This window comes from Catharus ustulatus, chromosome 1 (genome assembly GCF_009819885.2).
Source record: "Catharus ustulatus isolate bCatUst1 chromosome 1, bCatUst1.pri.v2, whole genome shotgun sequence".
Lineage (NCBI taxonomy): Eukaryota > Metazoa > Chordata > Aves > Passeriformes > Turdidae > Catharus > Catharus ustulatus.
Window position 1 is genome coordinate 19966193 of NC_046221.1, and position 15456 is coordinate 19981648.

At 36.6% G+C, this 15456-nt stretch overlaps 1 protein-coding gene across 1 annotated transcript in view; it reads right to left on the reverse strand.

Annotated features, from left to right (window-relative positions):
* The window catches only part of MALRD1 (MAM and LDL receptor class A domain containing 1), a 245179-nt gene that overhangs the window by 77702 nt on the left and 152021 nt on the right, over positions 1 to 15456 (reverse strand). The window contains exons 29-30 of the mRNA XM_033071306.1: positions 6210 to 6338; positions 1426 to 1587 (exon numbers count right to left, since the gene is read on the reverse strand). Of these exons, the coding sequence (XP_032927197.1) occupies positions 1426 to 1587; positions 6210 to 6338 (291 nt within the window). The remainder of the gene's footprint in view (positions 1 to 1425; positions 1588 to 6209; positions 6339 to 15456) is intronic.

The following is a 15456-nucleotide window of genomic DNA, read 5'->3' on the forward strand; positions in this document are numbered from 1 at the left end:
ATAGAAAAACACACAAAATCTCCTTAAAAAGCCAGGGGCTAGTGCTTGTTTTGTTATCGCATTGCATCAAAGTAACAGCAAGGAAGCAAGTCAAACTACTGATCTGCAAGAAACAGCTTGCCTGGAACAGCTGCCATGGTTTCTACCTCTACCTTGCCTGTTTTTTCCCTTTCCAAGAGGAATGTGCTTCCAGATTTACAGCCTGCACCATAATGTAGTAGGAATGTCTGCAAAAACTGTGATTTGTGGTAGATAAGCAGTTCCCTCATGATCAGGGGAGCAGTTCCTGCAGCAGGTGCAGAATAAAGGAAAAGGGAGGATAGAGTTGGACAGAAATGGCTATAGCCACCTGTGATAAGGTGTCTCTCTTGATTTTGAAACCATAAAATACAAAAAAAACCCTGAAACCCTGGAGATGATGCTGCTCAAAAATCCAGGAGAAAAAGAGTAGACATTTTGATACTTCTAGGTTGAATACTAACTATATTTTGCTGATTGGATGGAAATAAAGATAGGGTTTCTAACCATTAAGGCTTCTAGGAAGGAAGCTAGCTACTTCTCAAATAGAGATTGGTACATTTGTGCTGGAAATTAATATCCCACCTGATATATTGTATAATATAAAGAATTTATTATTCAATATTTACGTAATACAATATATAATCATGCTTACTACACAACGCAAATTACTGTAATTGCATATCAATATATTTAATTCTCCTGAAAATGAAGAGGCGTTGTGGTAGCAGTTTGTCAGAAATACCTTGGGAAGAACTTCTGTAATAACATTTCTGGCAAGCCAATGTCAGGGAGGTAAGTTAAATCAAGGTAGAAGCCTTAACTATTTCATATTTCACACATGCCACACACTTTGCTCCTCATCCCACATATGACTTCATGTTTTTTCTAAAATTCATTAGTATGGTAACACACTCCAGGAAAGTAGATTATTTAAAATATGGACAAGGAGAAGAGTATTACTATAGACAGTTACTATTTCAGAGAATTCATTTTTTAATGTCAGATGCCGACATTATGTAGCTGGAATTTGTTACTAGAGTTAAATGCAAAGGAATATTATTATTTCAGTTGGAAGAAACCTAAAGTGATCATCTAGTCCAACTGGCTTATCAATTCAGGGCTTCCCAAGATAAAGCATTTTTAAGGGCATTGTCCAAATGCCTCCTAGACACTGAAAGGTTGGGGACACAGCCTGTTCCAGTGTTTGGCCTCCCTGTTGGTAACAAAATGCTTCCTAATGTTCAATCTGAACCCTTCCTGGTGCAGCTTTGAACCATTCCCATGTACAAGCTGGCCACACTGAGATGGGGTGTTATCTTGGCACCAGTCTACCTTTTTGTAGTTTTTTTTTAAATTAGTGAATATTTTATTTTCCCAGAAGTGATGCAGTACACATGGCAATACCTGGTGTGTGGTCAGTATCAGGATCTGCTTGCCCTGTGACAGCACTGTTGCTAATATTCCAGTCAAAATCATCAGTAGTGTCTTGTGTTAATCCACATGCAGTTGTCCACTCCTGATCTTGTGTTTCAAAGTTACAGCTTCCAGGAATATTTGTGTAATAACCTGAAAATACAGCAAAAAGTAAATTTTCATCCCACCTCTACATAAAGGTGCTACAGAGTGCACAGTGAAAATGGAAATGGAAACAATTCTGTATGGCTAACACTGTGATTCCCTGAATCCCATGCATGGATATAAATAATAAGTGATAGTTAATGAGGAAAGGAAAAGCTCATACTTCACTTTAAGAGCAGGTATAAAATTTATTACAGATAAATGCCCATGACAAACCAGTGACTTCACCAAATTTATTTCTTTTCCAAGGTAAATGGAAAGAATAATTTCCAGATAATTAGCTAGCAAAACTGGACTGCCCTTCCACAGTGGCATTTTTCATAAGCATATGTTGGCCTTGTGAATATTATGTCTGACAGCAGCTTTATGATGAGAGATATGTTCTAGTCATTAGGACACTCATTGACTAAATTGAGGAGATCTGAGTTAAACTGCCCATCTCTAACTCTGCCTCTGCTACTTCAGGTTATTTTGGAAAAGTAATTAATCAATAAAATGATATAAATGGTGTGGTACAGATGAATCAAATAGCACCACAATCCCTTCTGTTGGCTCCAAAACATCTTTTCCTTAGTTACAAAGCAGAGGCAGCTATACAATTGTTGAGTGTGAGTGTGGACAACACCTGTGAGAAGACTTTGGAAAAATGTTATAAACTATTAAACATCACAATCAGCCATGCATTTTAGATACAGATCTGACTTTGTTCAGAATGGGTTTGAGGATTTAGACTATGTTCTTTGATCTAGAAATATTCTTAGATATTAAAATATAAGTATTTATGCATGTAATATGTATAGATGTATTTATGTATTGTCTGGGTATAAAACATATTGATAAAAAATAGATTTAATCACCTCCTAGTAATACGTTTTTGTTTTTTTCCTATTTTCTACTTTGATGCTAAAAAAACACCTGAGGTAATTCTTTATGAAAATGTCATTATCAGAAAACTTCTCATGACCAGGGTCTGCACACACACCATAACCCTGTGGACTTTTGTTCTCTGTAAAAAAAAAGTGCCACCTTAGTTAAATGAGTAAGACAAATATATTAAAAGATGCAGAATTTTGATCTAATATAGGTTATTCACTGGATCAAAATCCTGTATGCTAGGGGGAGAATTTGCACTGTCCTGTGATGTAATTCTGAACTGCAAGGACTGAAGTGTCTCTCCTGAGCACAGACAGAGGGACCTGGGACTGTCCAGGTTAGAGATGAGAATGCTCAATTGGATTTTTTCAGTATACATATACACTTTCTGGGATGGTTTAAAGAAGAAAAACACTGACTCTTCTCAGTAGTACTCAGTGTCAGGACAAGACACAACAGGCACAAGTAGAGAAAGTAATTTTTAAGGCTGAGAAAAAGCCTTTTTTTAACTGGTAAAGCACTGATTTAAGGTGCCCAGATAAATTTTGGAGTTTCCATTTATGAAAGTATTCAAACCCTGGGCGGCAGTGCCCTGTGCAACCTATTGCAGTGAATTGCACTTTGAAGCAGGAGGTTCTATTAGATGATGTCCAGAGGTGCCTTCACACCTCAACCCTTCTGTGGTTTTGCAGTGAGCATCTGCATTGGCACTGTATTTAAAACATCATCTATGCCTAATAAAGGCCTTACTCCAACAATAAACAACCTCACACACAGCGAACCCATTATTAAAAAAAAAATAAATTCTTGGGCATCTCTAACAAGAGCCAAGTCCAAATCCATTTAGGATTAACACTAGTCATAATAGAATACCTGACTTCAGCTTCTTTACCCTCATATATTAACAGTGCATTCAGAAGGCAATTATTAATAAATATTTATAAGCAGTACTCACTGGGTTGACAAAGCCATGTGACCTATCTGCACCTGCTGGGTGGTTTATTTATGGGTAAGCACACCCTATTTAGAAGCCAGCAGAAGAAGATTGCTCCATTTATTGGAAAAATTGCTTTTATTTCAATAATTCAAGCACTCCTCTAGTTGGTTCATCAACACTGAGGTTTGCTATTAATCAAATCTGTGTGTAAAATTGGCTGCAATTCATGAAAATTGAAACTGCTTTCTTGTGTGGTTTTTTCACCTCAGTCCTTCCACAGCATACTGAAAGGGAATCAAAATTTTGCAAGATTGCCTGACTGTACTGAATGAAACCAAATGAATAGAGTAAGTAATTTCCATGAGTTTATTAAAAAAATGTCCACCAGCCTACGTGGATGCAGGTCATTTCATACAGGTTCCGTTGTAAATCCTGCATACAGGAATTGCTGCTGAGTAGATTATGGTCCATTTACTTCTTTGGAGTTACATTTGTAGAAAACTATCCTAGAATGTGAAATAAGCTCAGACCTTGAGCTCAGTGCAAAGGAGAAAACTGCAGACAAATGTGGCCATAACCACTTGTGATGGGACAGGTTAGGCTCTGAAGGGATTTCTCTGTGCCTGTTTTACTTTTTTTCTTTTTATTTTTTGACTAAGCAGCTCCTGTTGTCTTTTCATTTAAAAAATCAGGTTTCCATATCTAGAAGGTATTATGTGCCCTTTCATGTTTATTTCCATTGCTAAGATATATATGCTCAGGGAAAAAGTGTGTTTATCTAAATATAAGGCATCATTTGTTGGAACTAAAATAGAGCAGACAGGGAAATATTATACCTGAGGCTTATCTGAGTATTCTGAATGCCAGATTACTGTATCTCTGCATTGCACTTCACTAGAGACAGCAAGACTAAAGACCGATCAAAATATTTTGATGTATCTACAGCCTTTCCATCTACAATAAAAAGATGTTTCTGTCTATTTCTTTAAAGTGAATATCAGTAATTTTTTTTTCTCCCCTTGGAAAAGCTTTTCTTCAGTATAGCAAAAAGACTGAGTTGCTTTACTGTGATTCAAGATAATTTATGGCCTGAAATGGTCCAATCTATTATCTGACTAAGAAAAGAGTCCTTCCAGAAAACTCAGAACAATACCCTCCCCCAAGGAAGCTACTATATTTTCTAACAATATTTAGAGAATAAATCAAGTGTCTTCATAGTTTTCTGAATATCTTTACTGAACAGTTCACTTTGGATAGTAATTCAAATTTAGTGTGTATCTTTTAGGTCTGAAAAGTGTTCCAAAGGTGAGTTTGCAAAGTATTTTACTGCACTTACTTTGCCTAACTCCTGAAAAAGTACTATTACTTTGCTGTTTAAAATCTGTCTAGGAGTGTACTTTTAAAAACCTAGTATTTTTAAGTTATTATTCAATGTAAATTCATTTCCATGAATATGATTCATACAGTTCACTGCAACACAAAGTACTACAAGAGTAGACATCAGAAATAGTGACACTATCTTCAGCTTTTATACTTCAGAACTGCTGTTTATCTTTACAAAAGGGAGAAAATCCAAATTAAATCTCCCATAGTGAAATCCAAGCATCTTTTTTCAGTAAGTATGTGAGTCTGCAGCCTGGTAAAAACATTATAATACGCATCATCCAAGAAAGGGTCATTACATTTTTAATCCTGTTCAGTTGAGCATGTGGCAACGCCATGCAAGAAAAAAGGCCTTTGATTTTCAGTGGATGACAAAATATTGGTTTATTTCAATGAAGCACTTTTACTTCCACAAAGGATGAGCACTGAATTGATGTGTGGATTCATTTACTCTATCTCTCAAGTTTACTTTTGAGCATACCTGAATTATGGCAGAATCTGACCCTCCAGCTCGAAGATTAACAACTATACTGATTACTGAGCTGCATACATGGACTCCCTAAACTTCCTACTCCAAATGTCCAGTCCAGACTGTAATTGTAAACAAACAAAGATATGGAGCAGGAGCAAGGGCACAATGTTTTACTGCTTCTGAGTTTCAGGCCTGAAGTGGAAAGCCCATTAACTTGATCCAGATTTTTAAATGGAACTGTGTCCTTCCATCTCAATCATCTTCAGCAAAATATGCCTTCAGACAAATTGTGTCTCAGTATTCATTAGGCAAAGACAAACAGACTCAAATTTTTCCAACTGTTCTGTGATAGAGAAATGACAATAAAATATTTTTGTATCTCTGAGGTAGAAGCAAGAACAAACAATGAAACGGTACTCACACTACTCAGATCACAAAGGCAGAATTCATTTGAAAAGGAAAGAGAAGCTTATTTTTAAATAGTCACCTTTTTATGACAGAATCATGCCTAAATGCTATTTTACAAAAGTTTGCTTGCTAGCTTTTCCATTCAACATTGATTTTTCCTTTCAACACTTTTTTACATTAATAAACAAGCTTACATTTTCACTGATTTAATTCCTTAAGTATGTTTTTGATCCTTAAACTGGTTTTGGCCTTAGTGTCAGGGTTTTTTTCAGTATTTAACCTTTGGTTTTAGTTAGTTACACTTTTGCAACTAAACCACACTTGAATACTTTTGCAGCAAATATCTCTGAGCATGTGAAAATGTCAGACCTTTCAAGCTGGGGAGAAGGCAACCTGCTTGTGAACATGTTCTGAGTGAATAATCTTTATGAACTCACCTAAATGAATTTAAAGTAATAATAATAAATATTATAAATAAAAATATTAATAATAATAATTTTAACTGAACATTAGTTTAACACCCAAAGAGATACTCACTGCAGTCAGCTTCATCTGATAGGTCTTCACAGTCTGGTTTGTAGTCACAGATGAACTGAGATTCTATGCAATTCTTATTCCCACACACAAAATCAGTGAGGGCAGGGCATTCCTTGGGGTTCTCTCCAACTGAAACCAACAGGACATTTAAATCAATACTACAATTAAATCAAAGGATGCTCTTTTTAATTTGTTAACTATTAACATCATGGCTTTAGGGTTTTACTGCTTCCAGCAGATATTATTTGGTCTCACTCTTTCAATATTGCATTATATATGTATAGATATATTTCTATATTACTACTGTATTTGCCTTGCCCAAACCTTCAGAGGTAGAATACTTTGAATGAACGAAAATTCAGTTCAGCATCAACATAACTGTTTCCCTGGTATGTTTGTTGTGGACATTCTATACAAAAGGGTTCTATGAGCTGTTGAAAAGTAGACAGGCAAAAGACTTTATTCTTCTATTTTTTAAAAAAATAATGCTTTAAACTGAGAAAAATCACTGTTATACACATTTGCACAATAAACTTTTAGAGCCATTATAGGAAAGGCATTTAACCTTTTTTTGAAGAGTTTAGACAAATTGCTGCTCTGATTGTGTAAAATGTCGAGAAATTTCTCTCAAGGTATTTAACATTCAAATCTCTTTTACAACAATTTGTGTTCATCTCTGAGGGTGAGTGAAAATCATCTCATAAAATGAAAGTACAGTAATTTCACGAATACAAGCCACACTGAGTATAAGCCGCATCGCCGGGTGTCGGCAAACATTTCGTTCTTTGTCCATAAATAAGCCGCACCTGAGTATAAGCCGCTCTGTCGTTCGCAGCGAGGACCCGCGTGCAACAAAGTTGCCAAATAGTAACAGAATTGCGGCAGGGCGGGGTTTACTGGCTCGGCTCGGCCGTGTGGGCGGGGGGCTACTGACAGGGCTGGGTGGCCCAGCTCGGTGCTGCCGCTCAGTGGGGCCTCTCGGGGCCGGCCGCTGCTGCTGCTGGGTTCGCTCGCCCCGGCCCGGTGCTGCCCCGTGGTGGCAGGGGGGGCACAGAGCCTGCCGGCACCCGCGGCGGCAGTGGGAGGCGGGGATGGAGCCACCCCGCTCCTGCGGCGGCGGCACGCGGGGACGGGAGCCCCACGAGCCGTGGAGCCAGCAGCACGGAGCCCCCTGCCTCCCCCTGGGCCGTGGGACCAGCAGGAGGGAGCCCCCTGCCTCCCCCTGAGCCGTGGGGCCAGCAGGAGAGAGTTGTCCCGCCTTCCCCACCCCCTGTGCTGCCTGCACGGAGCAGCTCCACCCGCCACACAACAGAGTAACCAATTTGTAACAACCGCGTAAATGCCGGGTTTTACTGGCAGGTGCCTGACATTGCAGTTTGCACTGACTTGGTTTGCACTCCCGGGGTTGAAAATGTCAGAAAATTATTCACATATTGGCCGCTCCTGAGTATAAGCCACATTTCCGGTGTGGGAGCAAAATTTTGGTCAAAACGGTGTGGCTTGTATTCGTGAAATTACTGTTACTTACTAACTTGCACATAAAACCCTGGGCTCAATTCCAGAGTGCTGAGATTCAGCCATCCCTGGACTGTAACACTATAAAGGAACTTACATTAGTTATTTTTTAGTTCAATGCACTATGTGCATAATTTCAGCCAACAGTAATTGAAACAGTTCTGATAACCCCAAATGCAACACCTCAAAAGCACTCTGATAACCTTAGATTGCCTTTCAGTCTAGAGCTTCGTTCTGCAAAAAGACATTTGGAACAATTTATTTTGACTGTATTCATTGTAATGTGTTTCATTTTTTTTCCCTCAAATATGATTAAAAGGTGGCATATTGTTGAACACAGTCTGACCAGAACACCACGATATTTACCTTTGTGCAGGCTCATACTTCCAGAGGAGTTGTTATTGTTGTCAGAGTATTAATCACCTCAAATAAAGATACTTACTGAATTTTACAGACTGAGGAACTGCATTCTCATTGAAGCAGAATAGGAAAAGAGAACTCAACTTTTGGTTTCATTTCAACATGTACTCAAAGTAATAATAAATGGAGTGACAATACAGCATTAAAATGTAATCCATATATTTTAAATGAACAGTACAAAAAAGAAGAAAAAAAATCACTGCTAACATAGGTTACTTGCAGAACCTCAATACTTAAATTTTCAGACTTGAAATACAGAAGGCGCTGTGCACTGCCACACACACACACACACAAATCTTCTCAAATTGATATCTGTCTCATTATTTAGTTTTTTAATTTTTCACTTTCATTTTGATCTGATTAGTGTCAGGGGATCCACACCACAAATTGTCATGAATGCCTTAAAAAACATGAAAAGCTATGGCTGCTTTTTACAGACAATCCATGTGTCAGAGAGCCATCAGCAGAGGAGCAGACTCCTGAGAAAAAATTGACTGAGGCATTTGTGATGGTTAAGGCAGTTTTCACACCTCTCCAAAATTATATGATAAAACCTGATTGAAGATAGCAGCAAAAATTAATTGCTGTGGTTCATCCTAAATTCTGGAAAGCCACATAATAGTTGAGGTTGGCAGAGACCTCTCAAGACCTCCCTAGTCCAACCCACTGCTTCGGCCATCTCTAGTACAGCAGGTTGTGCTGGAACATGTCTTTTTTTTTTTGGATGTTTGGATAATACCAATGGATGGAGACTCAACAAACTCCTTGGACAACCACTTGTGTTGGGTGAGCCTCACAGTAAAGTGGTTTATTGTGTTCACATGAAATTTCCTGGTTTTTGAATTTGTGTCCATTTCCTCTGCACTGGAAATGATGCACTGGAAAATTCAACTACTTCCTTAAGTCATTAAATGGCTTAAATAATGACAGAAATTAGGTAATTCCTGATCCATTAGCACACAGTACTTTTCACTGCATATGAAAGTGCTACATTATCACCATACAGGGGAGTGACTTTTGAAAATCCATGGCTTTGCGGCTGATCAGATCCCACACCATTACTTACATTAGCAACATTACAGAGCAACATTATATTGTTATGTTATGTTATGTTATGTTATGTTATGTTATGTTATGTTATGTTATGTTATGTTATGCTGTGTTGTGTTGTGTTGTGTTGTGTTGTGTTGTGTTGTGGTGTGGTGTGGTGTGGTGTGATGTGATGTGATGTGATGTGATGTGATGTGATGTGATGTTACTTGATCGTTTATATTTAGCTCTCAATTACAGTTGCTCTTTTTTTTTTTTTAAACAAGCTACTTAGGAGTACTTCAAACATACCATAAACCAGCATTTAAGAATGTTATTAATGTCTTTGGTTATGCTAAAATAAAACATGTGATTCCAATACAGATATAATGAAAATTTTTATCTCAACAGGTGTGAATGTCATAAACACAAATTTACATGTCCATGAATTTTATCCTTTTGGAATAAAACCTTGTTTATATGCAATTTTTAGGGATAGTAGGCTACATTCATGATAATGATGGATTTTCTGCTACAGTATTTGGCAGAGAGAAATAAAATCCTTCTTTAAATCAACATACTGGAATTAACATTGCACAGTGTAACCAAATATTCGAAACTATTCAGAAATATGGCATAAAAAATCAACTTCCCATAGTACACTCATTCTGGCCAAAACTCCTACACCAGTTAAGAATTAAATCAAAACATGAAATAAAGTGCAACTTAACCATTAGATGCAAATTCAGTGTCAGCAAATTCAAAGCCAAAGGCAAGTTCATGCAGAAGTTGTAGCTTAGAAGTTTCATTTTTACAATGTATTTTTCAAATATAGTATTAAAAAAATCCATTTAATCAGAGAAAAGACACACTGAAGAGCATATGGGATAATATTTTAGAAACTACTTTAAACAAAGAAAAAGAGAGGACTTGCCCATTTTTAATTTTTGCCCTCAAAGTTACAGGGTTGACAAAATTTGAGTTTGTGATTTTCAGTACTGAATTTGGAGAACAGCAATCCAACGTCACTCCAGAGAGTTTTAGTACAAAGTAAAACAACATCTCACAAGTAACAGCTTTATTTTTAAGCTGATATTTCAGACAAAATGAGAATGTGTCATTAAGTCTTATTTCTTTGTGCATGTTGGTTTTGTGGGACTGCATTTAAAAATATATAGCTTTTCATCTGACCATATTCCTCATCTGTACTTTGAGGACCAATAAGTAGGATGATAACATGTATTGGATGGTGGTAGATTATATCTAGCATGTAGTATTATATTTTTCCCAATAATCAAGTTCACAACATTCCATGAAAATCCAAACATACAGAAAAACTATTTCTAAGCAGAAAAAAACATGACAAAAATATGTGAAATTTTGTTTCTTGCCTCTTTCTTCTCTTAAGAGTTTAAGAAACCTGTAGGGAAAAAACCTTCTAATTATGAATACATGCCAAACAAATTAAGACAAAGGATTATGACGAAAAAGTTATTGGTTGTACTTCCTTATGGTGTTACTCTGAAATTATCTTTGTGCAGCTACAATATTAAAATGGTTGAGTGAACGACAGCAAGCAAAGAATGAGCTGATGCCACGTATGGAAATGTCAGAGGTATAAAAGAGTGAAATATCCACAAATGTGGATCTCTCACAAAATGGAAATAAGAGGAATTACACGGAGTTGAAATGTTTTTGACATGTACTAACCTCATTTCTGAATATGCTATGAAAAATTTGCAGGGAGCTACAATGCTCAAAATAAAAACATTTCATTGGAATTTAAGAAATCCGCTGACCAGAAAGTATTCTGGACATGATGAAAAAGATGTAAATGTTGGTTTTTGACCTGACCTTCTTCCAGAGCATCCGTTTAACCCCTAAAAGTTTAAAAGTTTAAAAGTTTATTCAGCTCTAGACATAAATTTTACATAATGAAAAATATCCTTACAGATATGGAGTGTTGGTCTACAGCATACCATGAGTGACAGAGAAATGGATCAGAGCTACAAAAACAGGTGACAGGGAGTGGGAATCATTTGATTTTGGTTTTGGTTTTTTAATGAGAACAGAAGTTCCAACTATATTCATTGATTTCCAGAACTCTTATATTTCTTGGGCTAGTTACTTTTGTTTTGCATTTTGTTTTAATCTTTCTTCTCCACCAGTTACTCAGTCCAAAAATCTGTGGAATCTGAATACTATATAAGCTATGTTCCAGATCAAAAGACCACAATCCATTCCCTTATCAGAAAAAAAAATACTATATGCAGAAAAAAAAATCACCCCAAACCAAAATAAATAATACACTATATAAAACACAAGCACAGATAATAATGGAATAACTTATGATAAGAGCCAACCTTCAGATCAGCACAGAAATAACTAGATCAACAAGAATCAGTGGAGTAATTAAACCATTTATTTTCACATAGGTCAAAGTTATCTGGCAGCAGCACATATGCCCTTATGAATCACTTTTTTTCCTTACATTGAGTACTTGGGGACACGACTTTTATAAATAAAAAAATACCACAAAAAACAAAAACAAAACCAAACAAACAAAAATAAAAAAATACAAAAAACCCAACAACAACAAAAAAACACCAAAACTAAAACCAAACTATTGCTATAGTATGGAAAAATTAAAATATTTTGTTGTGCCCTTTTGTTTGTTTTCCCCTCAGAATTGCAGCTGTTCCAAAAAGCCAGGGCACCACAAGAAACTAGCACAAGACATATTTTAGATGCAGTAGTAGCTAATGACTGCACGTTATGCAAATCCCTTCACCAAATGAAATGGCAGTACTTGAAAAAGGAAAAAGCACATACAGGATATCACTTTTCAGTTAAGTACAGTTTTGTATTGATGCAGCAAAGAGCCATATAATCTTCTAAGTAGTTTCTAAGAGGCCAATAGAGGTGGCTTAGCTTCTGGATCACTAAACCCTACAAAATGAGCATATAAATGATGGTTGCCACATAACTACGTTTACATACACTTGCTTTCCTTTCTACATACTTTGCTCTGGGCAGTGCAATTCTCAGAATACCAGCAAAGATCTTCCCTAGTAAGGATACCTGTGTGTGCTTGTATACATGTAGGAAGCACAGAAGACACAGGTGCAGATCACGCATCCCACAAATAAATTGTGACTCTGTTGTGGATACAGCACAAGTTGCAGCTATATTTATTTTATAGCCATCTCCACTATATGTTATCTATGGAAGACTAACCAATATAATGAACATAGAATTTATAGACATGACAAAATTCACTTGGAGATAGTTGATAAATAAAACATTATTGACAGAGACTTTTTTCCAATTACCAGGAAAGGCCTGATATGAGAGTACTCACAAACCCATTCTTCTTTCCTTTAAGTTTGCAACTAGAGGACGGCAACAGATCAATGAATATTTCTTTGAGTACAAGAGCTTACTTGTACCAGTGCTGTGTAAGATGTAAATATTCTATGATATCCATTGCATCTGAAATCACAGAAAGAACTAGACAGGTCCAATGTCAGTCCTGTAGGCCATAGATCTTTAATGTTTGAAACAAAATGGATAAGGCAAAAAATATTTAAGTTTAATAAATGGCACTGAATATCATAGATTTGGTGACACTGAGTAAATGTTTAAAATGCTTATCATGAAAGAAGTGATTGATCACTAGGAGATGCTCTAGTATTACAACACTAAAGACAGAGGTTGTCACAGGTTGTGTTTGGCCAGTGCTTTGTGCTTTTGAAAAGCATAGGGTGAATCCCAAATTATTATGGTTCATAAAGACTGCAGTGAATAAGACCTTGAGCTGTTTTGGAAAGCAGGATGAACCTCAAGTTCAAGTGCACCAAGCTGCTGTTTAGCAAGAGTCTCACTTCTGCTGCCCAAAAGGAACACGTGCACTCAACAGTACAGCATCACTGTGTCAGCAATATGAAATGAAACATAAGATACCGAGTATATTCAATTGAAATGAGCCCTTTTTCCCCACCGTTTGCCTTTTTAGAAATTATGGTCCTTCCTGAGTAGAAATGTTTTCAAATTAAAGTTGAAAATTCACATCTTTCTATTTTTCGTTTTTTAAATTAGGTTTTCTAGTAGGAGTACTTAAGCCTCTTCTCTCCCTTCTTTCACGACACTTGAGATATAGGAATAATAAAAGATTTTAAAAAAATTAAAGCATTTTGTTGAAAATATTATTCAATTAAAGGAAATTTAATTTACAAGTTTCACCCTTAGTTTAAATTGGAATGTATGAAATACACACTCCCGGCAGGTTTCATTACTCAACTGTACTCTGAGATTCAGAATTATGAAACACAATTTTCATCAAGTTTTTTATTAGCTTACCTGAATTGCTCAGTATTTTTTTCTGCATGACTTTTTATAGAACATTAGAATTGTATTAGCAAACTCATCAATAATGCTTCTCTCCATGGATGACCTTAGAAATCTGTTGCAAGGAAAGCTAGATGAACAGTTTCTGCTCAAGCAAGCTAGATATAATTTCTAATAAGGTTCTTTTATAATTTTAAAACCATAGAGAATTCTCCTCAGGGAATATATCACTCAAAAGGCCAGATTTAATTCAAAGATATGTTTTTACTCCCACGTAAACAGTAGATCTAACAAATTATATTGAGTCTTAGGAGAGGTTTTGACCTGTAGATACAAAATTTTGCCAAAGGATTTCCCAAAACTGTTCAAAGCAAGCAGTACTGTGCCTAAGGCCTCCAATAACCTGGAAGAATAAAAAATTTATTCATAGTTCTGGAAATGCAGAAGTGGCTCTGGCTCAAGGAATACAAAAGATAAAAAAATTCTCTCTAACTTCTAGTGCTGATACCATGGAATGTATAAATCCACTAGAGACAAGGACAGAAGCTTTTGTATTTGATAAAGACTGAAAGACCAGCTTTGGCACACAGTGTATCAGCACGATAAAGATCACATAGTACTCATACAGGGATCTAATGTATTTTGTTTAATTCCAAAGGACACACAAGGGAGAAGCACTGAGGACTGAGCAATAAGGATCTGGTTGCTCTAGACTTCATCTCTTTGGAATCTGCAAATGGTAAAAGAAAGGGAGAAGGGGAAATAAGGCAAAAATTATGATATGTTTTTGCAAAAAATCCTATTTCCCAGTAATTATGAACAAGTTAAACCAGATAAAAGTATCTCCTGAAGCAATTTGACCCGAGATCTCTGCTTCTTGGTCCTTTTCCAACTCCCTGTCTGCCCTCTATCCTAATTCCAGTGTAGAGTTACATTGCACCTCGGAAAGTTCAGATGGATAGATTCTTTTTAGAGTTTTTCAATATCTAAACCAAAAGTCTCTGTCAAACCATTGCCTCCACTGTGATGCAGAATCAATCAAAATGGCTCAATCACAGCACTCTCCAATTATCACAGATATCTTAGAAGCATTTCACATTAATATTTTATTTCTTTAACACAGACTTGTCCTAATGTGGACCCTAGGGGTTGTTGTGACAGACCAATGGAGTAGAGCACACAGTGCAAGCTGTAATTATCTGCAACAAGGAGACACCTCCTCAGGTGGGTGCTCTCCCTGTCCCTGCAGAATCATTGTTAGATGTGAAATTCATCTCGGGTGTCACCTTGCACAGGGGTGTATGATAGGTTACATACAGTCTGGCTGCACTGGAAGGGTGCTGACTTTCTAGAGCCATTTTACATGAAATGAACTCAGGCTGGGACAGGGGTCATTCTTCTAGTACCACCTTTACAGACAAAGATTGTAAGTTTAAAAGAAAAGATAGAAAATCCATTCACCTCTACCCTGTATATTTTAGTAGCAACAGAAAGCCTTCCCTTGTGGCCCATTTGAAATAGGTGGAGTCAAAAAATCTACAACTGGATATGAAGAGTAAGCAGTATGTGAAGTAAATGTCAAAATGATGAGATTTTAATTTTAACCGAAAATCTGAGTTTAAATCATGTGCTAGCAAACCAAATTATCTTTGGAGTCAGCAAATGTTCTTCAAAAGCTTCCTGTGAGATAAACAGAAAGTTAAAATGCCACTGAGGTCACTTCATGAAAAATGAGGTAAAAGTTATTTCTTGTTTCTCATATTCAAAATCTGTGGCATTCCTAGTACATCTCTGAGAGTTGCAAAAAGATGATGAACAAATCTTTCGGTTAAGCTCATGCATTTTTTACATAAGCAGAAACAGAAACCCTAGTTTACAGGTATGTTAATGACTTCTGAACAATGCAGCAAAACCGAGACAGTTCTGTGGTTTTCAA